The 8,413-nt window shown below is 68.5% G+C and overlaps 1 protein-coding gene across 1 annotated transcript in view; it reads right to left on the reverse strand.

Annotated features, from left to right (window-relative positions):
- MUC5AC (mucin 5AC, oligomeric mucus/gel-forming) overlaps positions 1-8,413 on the reverse strand; it is a 90,675-nt gene that overhangs the window by 3,534 nt on the left and 78,728 nt on the right. The window contains exons 80-93 of the mRNA XM_040464276.1: positions 7,855-8,110; positions 7,419-7,474; positions 7,224-7,324; positions 6,982-7,133; positions 6,497-6,635; positions 5,923-6,063; positions 4,995-5,174; positions 4,328-4,567; positions 3,394-3,550; positions 2,741-2,869; positions 2,494-2,638; positions 2,370-2,413; positions 2,090-2,287; positions 1-1,884 (exon numbers count right to left, since the gene is read on the reverse strand). Coding sequence (XP_040320210.1) covers positions 1-1,884; positions 2,090-2,287; positions 2,370-2,413; positions 2,494-2,638; positions 2,741-2,869; positions 3,394-3,550; positions 4,328-4,567; positions 4,995-5,174; positions 5,923-6,063; positions 6,497-6,635; positions 6,982-7,133; positions 7,224-7,324; positions 7,419-7,474; positions 7,855-8,110 — 3,822 coding nt within the window. The remainder of the gene's footprint in view (positions 1,885-2,089; positions 2,288-2,369; positions 2,414-2,493; positions 2,639-2,740; positions 2,870-3,393; positions 3,551-4,327; positions 4,568-4,994; positions 5,175-5,922; positions 6,064-6,496; positions 6,636-6,981; positions 7,134-7,223; positions 7,325-7,418; positions 7,475-7,854; positions 8,111-8,413) is intronic.

Raw genomic sequence — 8,413 nt, forward strand, 5'->3', positions numbered from 1 at the left:
CTGTCTGGGAGGTGGGGACAGTGACCCTCCAGGTGGTTCCAGAAGAAGGAGCGGTCCGGGTGGTCCTGGGGGAAGAAGGAAGGATCTGGGTGGTCCCAGACAAAGGAGGAAGGGTCTGGGTGGTCCCGGGGGAGGAGGGACCTGTCTGGGAGGTGGGGACAGTGACCATCAGGGTGTTCCTGGGGGAAGAGGCCTGGGACCGGGTTACTGCTCTGGTGGAGGCCCCTGGTCCCGGTGACGTCACAGCCCCAGCGGCAGTGCTGCTGGTGCTGGGGGCCGCGGAGGTGGGGCAGTGGGGGGAGGGCTGGCAGCAGAGCGCCCGGACGTTATAGTTGAAGCACATGTTGAACTGGCCCTTCTGGTCCGCGTTCCTACAGACCAGCCCTGTCTGCAGGCTGCAGCTGATCACCTGCCCGATCTGGTCGATGCTGACCTCGGGGTAGCTCTCTGCCCGGCACTGTACGTCCTTGGGCTCCCGGCACAGCTTGCCCCCGGCGGCCCTGATGTTGTCGAAGGTCTCCATGTCCCCGCCCTCCACCCCTGAGGTCGGGAAGTCCACGTCAAACCAGTCTGTCCACTCGCACTGGGGCTGACAGCCGGTCGTGCCCTGGCCGGTGGTGGGCCCGGTTCCCGGGGTTCCCGGCGACGTCTTTGTTGTTGGCGTGGTCGTCTCTGTGGACGGTGGGCTGATGGTGCCGGTGCCTGTTGCGCCCGCTGCTCTTGTGACGGTGGGAGCCACATGGGTGGGTGTCGTCCCTGACGCCAGGGTGGGTCCCGTCGAGGGGTGCCACGGGGTCCCCTGAGGGCTCGTCCGAGTCCACGGCCCGGCGGTGGTGGCGGCGGTGGCGGTGGGCCCTGCGCAGTGGTCGCGGCTGCAGCAGAGCACACGGATCCTGTAGTTGTAGCACATCTTGAACAGGCCCGCCTGCTCCGCGTTCCTGCACACCAGGCCGAAGCTGGGGTCGCAGTGCACGTGCTGGCCCAGCTCTGCGGGGCTCGTGCCGGGGAAGATCTCGGCCTGGCACTCGATGTCCTCCGGATGCTCGCACACGGCCCCTCCTGCCCTCCTGATCTTGTCATACGACTCAACGTCCCCCCCGGCCTCCTCGGACTTGGGGTAGTCCTCATCGAACCACTCTGTCCACCGACACCGGGGCTGACAGGCGGTGGTGGCCGAGGCCGAGGAGCTTAGTGTCCGGGTCCCTGTCGTGGTTGTGGCCCCCGTGGACTGGACGGTGGGGGCCGCCGTGGACTGGACGGTGGGGGCCAGCGTGGACTGGACGGTGGGGGCCCGCGTGGACTGGACGGTGGGGGCCGCCGTGGACTGGACGGTGGGGGCCCGCGTGGACTGGACGGTGGGGGCCCGCGTGGACTGGACGGTGGGGGCCCGCGTGGACTGGACGGTGGGGGCCCCCGTGGACTGGACGGTGGGGGCCCGCATGGACTGGACGGTGGGGGCCCCCGTGGACTGGACGGTGGGGGCCCCCGTGGACTGGAAGGTGGGGCCAGTCAGGGAGCTGACGGGTGGCTGCTGGGTGGTGGCACCAGGGGAGGTGCCACAGGGCACGTGGTCACAGCAGAGGACTTGCAGCTCATAGTTATAGCATAGCTGGTGGCTCTGCTCACCGTTGAGGCAAGTCAGCCCACGGGCCACGTCGCACTCCACTTTCTGGCCCAGGAGCTGCAGCGGGACGTGGGGGAATTTCTGTGCCCGGCACTCAATGGCCACTGGGGCTGGGCAGACCTCATGGCCCCTCTGCCTCAGGTTCACAAACGTCTCAAAGTCTCCACCTGGCAGGCCAGGCTCTGGATGGCTGCTGTCATGCCAGCCGGACCAATAGCACACTTCTCGCACACACACAGTGGAGGAGGTGGGGACCGAGCCTGTGGGTGGGAGGCAGGAACGTCATCAGCCTCCTCTGCACGCCCGCCAGCCGTGCCCAGGAGGAGAGGTGACCCAGGCCGTCCCTCACGCCCAGGACGCCTGCACTGACCTGCCACTTGGTGTTCCCTCACCACCCAGACTGTTGCCCAGACTCCGGGGTTTGGGAGAGGGAGGCAGGACCAGCAGGGTGTCCTCCAGGCTTACCTGTTGTGGAGAGGGGTGTCACGGTGGTGGTGAAGGTGAAGGGGGTCGTGGACGGGGTTCCGGGACATTCCACAGCCCTCCGAATGATGGTCCCATTGTTTCCACAGATGGCGATCAAACAGGCACCGAGCCCGTCGGTCGTGTTGTAGATGACGTCCTCGAAATGGTAGGTCCTGCCCTCGTAGGTGCAGGTGCACGCTGGCAGACAGGGTAGGCGCAGGGCTGACCTGGAGACCCCAGCCCCCAGTCCCTAGCCCCGCGTGGCACCCCTCACCCTTACCTTCGAGGCTGTGCGCGCACCGGAGGCCGCCGGCCGTGCATTCGCTAGGGAGGGGAGAGGAGAGAGCTGAGGGCCAGCCCCACCGGGCCGGCGGCCCCCCGCCCCGGCTCCCCCGCCCACTCACCAGCTCTGGCAGTTCTCTGCCGTGGGGACCCTCGCGCCCACGTCGTGGTAGTCCCCATCCTCATCGTAGCAGCCGCACTGGGCCACGCACTTCATCCGGTCCTCGTTGAAGAACGGCTCGCTGGGCGGGCACTTTGGGTAGCAGCCTGGGCAGGGGCGGGGCGGGCAGGAGACTCACCCTCGTGGCCAGGTGGTGGCTGCGGCCCCGGGGCGGCCAGCCCGCCACCCACGCACGACCCTGCCCTCACCTTCCAGGCCCGGCAGGTCGGTCAGGCAGCGGCCGCTCGGGTTCCGGCAGGTCCTCATGCAGGGCGCGCCGCACGGCTGGTAGTGCCACTCGCACTGGCCCTCGCGGTTGTAGTAGTCGCAGAACAAGGCTGCAGGTGAGGGGGCCGACTCAGCGGGCCGGCTCCGGCCAGAGCGAGCCACCAGCGGCCCCAGGCGGGGCGCCGCCCTGGCAACGACGGCCTCCAGGGCCACCCGGCGGCCGGCCGGGCTCCCCCTGCACCCCGACCTTCGACCAAGCCCCGTCCCTCCCCTGTGCCTCCCGCACGGGGCCTCGGGGGGCGTGGGCCCCAAATGCCCGTGACCTGGGACGCAGCCGCGGGTCCCCCGGCTCCTCGGGGGTGCCGCCTGCCAGGGTGGGGGACTCCGGCCGGAGCGGCTGCCCGCTACGCTCCCCTCCGGCCAGGTTCTAAGCGGGCGGGGTGGGGGAGCAGGGCTGACCCCTCTGGGTTCCGGAACATTCTCCCGTCTGTCCATCGGTGACACCCCTCCCCATTTCACGTTCCTTTCCGACACCCGCCGCCCCCCTCCGCGGGCGACCAGCCTTAACCGCGCAGTGTGTCGCTCCCTGGGGTGGGGGCCCGCCCTGCCCCGACGACACATCCCGTGAACTCACGGCAGATGTCCGGGGTCCGCCAGGACACGCACACGCCCACGTCGCGGCAGGCCTGGGCGTAGGCGGCCACGGCCGTGCAGAGACACTCACAGTCGCCCCCGGAGTCACAGGCACACGTGTCGCCCACGCAGGCCTCGTAATACTTGGTGGAGTCGACCTGGGGCAGAGGGTGGTTGGTCTGCTCGGCAGCCAGTCAGGGGACCGCCAGCCCTACCCCAGCAGAGGGACCATCTGATCCTGGCTTCCCACATCTGCGGTCTGAGACCCGTGACTCCCACCCACCTGGGCACCTCCACCCGCGCCCCGGCCAGCCTGCCCCTCTGTGCCCCTCACCCCTCACCTCTGCTCACATCACACTGAACCACAGACAGCCCTCCCCGTAGCTGTGTCGTGACCCGGCCTGTCTCCTCGGGGTGAGGGGGCGGGCCCCCAACCACACTCCTCCCTTGAGCAGCAGAGCCCAGAGTGAACCCAAGACACGTTTGCCACCAGACCGTTTCCTCCTAAGCGGCCTGCGCGTCACGTCCTGGATCGTGAGACCGTGCTCGTGAGTGATGAGAACTCGAGGTCTCATTAAAGTCACAGGAAGGACTTTGGGGAAGAGTCTCCAAGGCCGACTCCAGTCCTCAGTACTGGTGAAGCCCGGCAGGCCAGGGAATGTGGGTAGGACAGGGAGGTGACACCGGGGGTCTGTATGGCTCACAACCCCGCTTCTAGGGGAATGGGCCTGAGGGGTCAAGGAAAGCTGTGGGATGCTCTGGGTCGGGACCCCTGGGCAGGGCTTGGGGCACACCGTTTGGACCTCCCGCCTGGTGTGCACCCACATCAAGACCAAGCTCAGAGGCCCAGGCCAGACCCAGCCCTGACCAGGAGGGAAGGAGGCAGCCCGACCCTCCAGCCCCCGAGGCCGGAGCGCCCACTTCGCACAGCCCACCTGAGAATGGCAGGCGGCGAAGGTGGCGCTGTTGAGGACACTGCACTGCTTCTGGGCCCAGGACTTGCGGTGCGGGTTGGCAGCGCAGGCGTCCCTGGGGGCCGGGGCGTCGGCGCAGGACGGGGAGAATTTCCAGCTGTTGCCAAACTCCAGGGCGTTGCCCACCACGGACTGGCTCCGCGTGGTGAAGTCATTGACGGCATTGTCGTCAAAGTTCCCGCACAGCCCGCAGACCCGGCCCTGCACACGGAGGGGGGTGGGGGGGCAGGCAGCATGGGTGTTGGGGCTGCAGGGGGCAGCCCGAGGGAGCGGCGCATAGCCCAGGGGTGACTGCCTGACGCCTGGTGTCCCCAGGGAGTGCCCGGGGAACCTGCAGGCGGATGGGGTGCACAGTGGGTCCTATGGCAGGCGGGCAGGTGGGCAGCCAGATGAACAGGTGGGCAGGTGGGCAAGCAGGCCGGTGGGCGTGGGGGGACCAGAGAGCAGAGAATGGCTTTCTAACCAGGACTCTGTCAGTCGGTCCCTTGGGTCTCAACACCTGCCTTTTCAGAAGTTGGCATTGTGAGTGGACTGGCCCCAGCCCTCCGTGGATTGTCAGCGGCCAGACGGTCCCTTCTGGGCCAGATCTGTCCCTGCCAGAGGGGGTCCCCAGCCCGCCCACTCTCACCTTGTAGCCCTGCTGTAGTCGGATGAACACGCTGGTCTTTCGGTCCCAGGACACCACCATGCCGCTGCGGGTCTCGACAGTCAGGTAGACGCCCGTGTACCGGACCTTGTACGGCAGGTCTCCGCCCGGCCCCCTCTGCACCACCTTGTGGGTGCCCTCACGCAGGATCAGCTCATAGTTCTGCAGAGGGGCACACGGAGGTGGTGGCAGCCGGGACGGAGGGGCCAGCCCGGGGGCCACAGGTACTCAGGGGCCCTCGGCACAGGGCTGGTGGGCTCCTGACTGTCAGCAAACACCAGGCGAGAGGCCAAGCCGACTGGGCTGGGAGGCCGCATAGAAAGCCAGGGCCACGGTAAGCAGGGGTGCACGGGTCCCAGAGGGAGTCTGCAGGACTGGCCACCCCAACTCGCTGGCCTCTGAGTGAGGCGACCCTGCTCATGCTCTTACCACCCTGTGGGGGAGACGTCCCCCGCCAGCAGTGCGCCTCTCTGCCCGGTGAACTCTGACCTCCCTCTGCTGGAACTGGGCACCCTGATGTGGTAGGCTGAACGCAGGCCCCCAAAAAGGTGTGTCCACATCCTGACCCCTGAAACCCGTGAATGTGACCTTATTTGGAAGGAGGGTCTTTGCAGGTGTCAGCGACGGATGAGCTCATCTGGGACTTAGGGCGAGCCTCAGTCCAACCACAGGTGTCCGTGTGGGAGAGGAGAGGGGCAGACAGGTGGGGGAGGGGCGGTGGAGCCCAGGAGCTGGGGGGGGGGGGGGGTCTCGGCCCTGGGACACCTGCATGGCGGAGTCCTGGCGTCACAACCAAGAGAATGAATTTCTCTGGTTTCGGGTCCAGGCTGTGGTCATTTGTTCAGGTTGCCCCAGGACCGTCAGTCAGCTGGAGGGCAGAGGGAGGGAGAAGTTTCCTGGGGGCTCTCACCTCCAGGAAGAGCTTGATGGCCTTAGAGCAGGTGACACCCGTGGTCCCACAGGGGACGTTTTCGGTGACGACGCGGAAAGTCCCATTTGTGGTGCCGGTGCCATTGCCCCCACAGTAGTCCTGGGACAGGGAGGGGTCAGGCTGCGGGAGCAGGCCGGGCGAGGGGGCGGGACGAAGAGGGCGGGAGGGGAGCGGGGGGGAGGAGGACGAGGCGATGGGCCGGGATGAGGAGGCGGGGGTGGGGCGAGGTTGACGGGGCGAGAGGCGGGGACGGGGACGAGGAGGTTGTGGGGGGCGTAGGAGGGCGGGAGCAGGGGTGGGGCGGGGATGAGGAGGGCGGGGCTGGGGGCGGGCACGAAGAGGACGAGAGGGGGCGTGGCCGGGACGAGGAGGGCGGGGCGAGGGTGAGGAGGGCGGGACGAGGACGAGGGGGGTGGGGGGGGGGGCGAGGGGGGGGGGCGAGAGGGGCGAGGGCGAGGAGGGTGGGACGAGGAGGACGAGTGGGGGCGTGGCCGGGGCGAGGGGCGGGGCTAGGAGGCCGGGTAGGCGGGGGCAGAGAGGGGGCCAGGCGTACCTGCGCCAGCGTGTACTCGCAACTTCCTTCAAAGCTGTAGCGCTCGCCATCGAAGGTGATGAAGTGGCCGTCCCCGTAGGCCACGCAGGTGCCCAGGCAGGCCTTGCTGCTGCATTCCCACCTGCGGCTCCTGCACGTGCTGCGAGGCGAGGGCAGGCGACGGCCAGGTCACGGGGGCCGCCCCGCCCCACTCTCCGGAGGGGTTAAGTGACGCGGCGAGCTCAGGAAGTCGCCGCCTGCCACCTGCCTGCCTGCGGCACTCCTGTCTCTCGGCTTCTGAAGCCCTTGGCGCCTGGAGTGCGGCGGGGCCGGAGCCCCTGGCGTCGGCTCTGACCGGCCGGCCACGGCTAGGCCTGGCCCCTGGGGCACCTTCCAAGGACGAAGGGCACACCCCAGGGCTTTCCCGGGGGCGGGGGGCGGGGGGGGGCGGGGGCAATGTCAGGCCTCGGCCCTGCCCCGCCCCCTGCGGAGTAGCCCCGACCTACCAGGTGTTACAGTCGACCCTGATGGTCTCCCCGGGCTTGTAGGCGGCCTCGTTGTGCAGACAAGGACAGTCCTCCTCCGCCACGCAGCCTCCGCTCCCGTCCGACACCAGCCCCGGGGGGCAGACGCAGCCGGACACGCAGTGAGTGCTGAACTGTGGACCGGCACAAGTCAGTGCCGGTCACCCGCTGTGCCCGGGGACGCCCTCGGGCAGCGCCCTCGCCGTGCCCTCCCGGCCACTCACACAGTCCACGTCCAGCGTGTGGCAGCTCCTGAGACACTCGGCCCCGGGCGCGCCGGCGGAGACGTTGCGGCAGTCCAGGTACACCATGGGGGCCGCGCACCCTGCGGAGGAGGCGGGGCTGGGCTGGGAGGGGCCCCTCCCCCCACCCGGGGCCCGCGGAAGCCCCTCCCTCGGGGTGCCGCCCAGAGGCCGTACCTGAGCTCCTGTGCTCCGCTGCTCCCAGGCAACTCAGCTTCCCACCCACGCACGAGCTGTGAGATACAGACGATCCTCTCTGGACCCCCTGCCCACCCACCACCCCACAGACCTCACCCAGATCTCTGCCCGGCTGGGGGCACCCCTCCCCCGGCGCGGAGAGAAAACCGTCCTGTGCAATGCACACGCCCTCCCTGGGCCCTGGACCCTCAGAACCCTCTGGAGGCCAAGGGAGGGCTACCTCTTCACAGCAGGACTAAGGGATGTGGGGGGAGGGGCAAACTTCCCTCCCCAGGGAGCACCTTTGTGTTTCAAAATCCTCTGGGAGACACCCAGACATCTTTGCGTGTGAAACAGGGTGACGAGACCCTCGCTCTCCTGGGATGGGGCACAGTGATGTGGGGGGGGGGGGGCATGGGCCCAGCTGGCCCCTTACCACACCACGCTGTCGTCATGCACCACCTCCCCCGGGGCCACTGCAGAGCCACGGAAGTAGCAGGGACAGGCCTCAGCGGACACGCAGACACCCGAGTCATCCAGGAAGGTGCCCGAGGGGCAGATGCAGCCGTCCACAGGCACGAAGGTGATGCCGCAGGTGACGTCGACCTGGCTCAGAGCGCGGCAGGTGGGCTGGCAGCCGGCCACCACATAGCTGTAGTTCTGGGACTTGGGGCAGCTGCTCACATACTTGGCTGGGGGCAGGGGCAGCGCTCAAGTCAGTGGCTGGATGGCCCCCTCCAAACCGGTGTTTAAGCAGCCCAAGACTCAGTTTCCCCTCTGACACCCAGGGATGGTGGGACCACAAGGTCCTCGGTTGGCCCGACCGAGGAAGCCAGAAGCTCTGGCTGAGAACATGTGGGTGGGGGGTGGCTGCCCCCGGGATCCCCAGCCCCCCTGCCCCCACCCGGTGCAGCCAGAGTGGCTCAGGGACACTCACCGCACACGCCATCCCTCCAGCCTCTGAGCAGCACCCCCTTGGCGGCACAGGCGTGCAC

This window comes from Herpailurus yagouaroundi, unplaced genomic scaffold (genome assembly GCF_014898765.1).
Source record: "Herpailurus yagouaroundi ecotype Mexico unplaced genomic scaffold, PumYag 438, whole genome shotgun sequence".
NCBI lineage: Eukaryota > Metazoa > Chordata > Mammalia > Carnivora > Felidae > Herpailurus > Herpailurus yagouaroundi.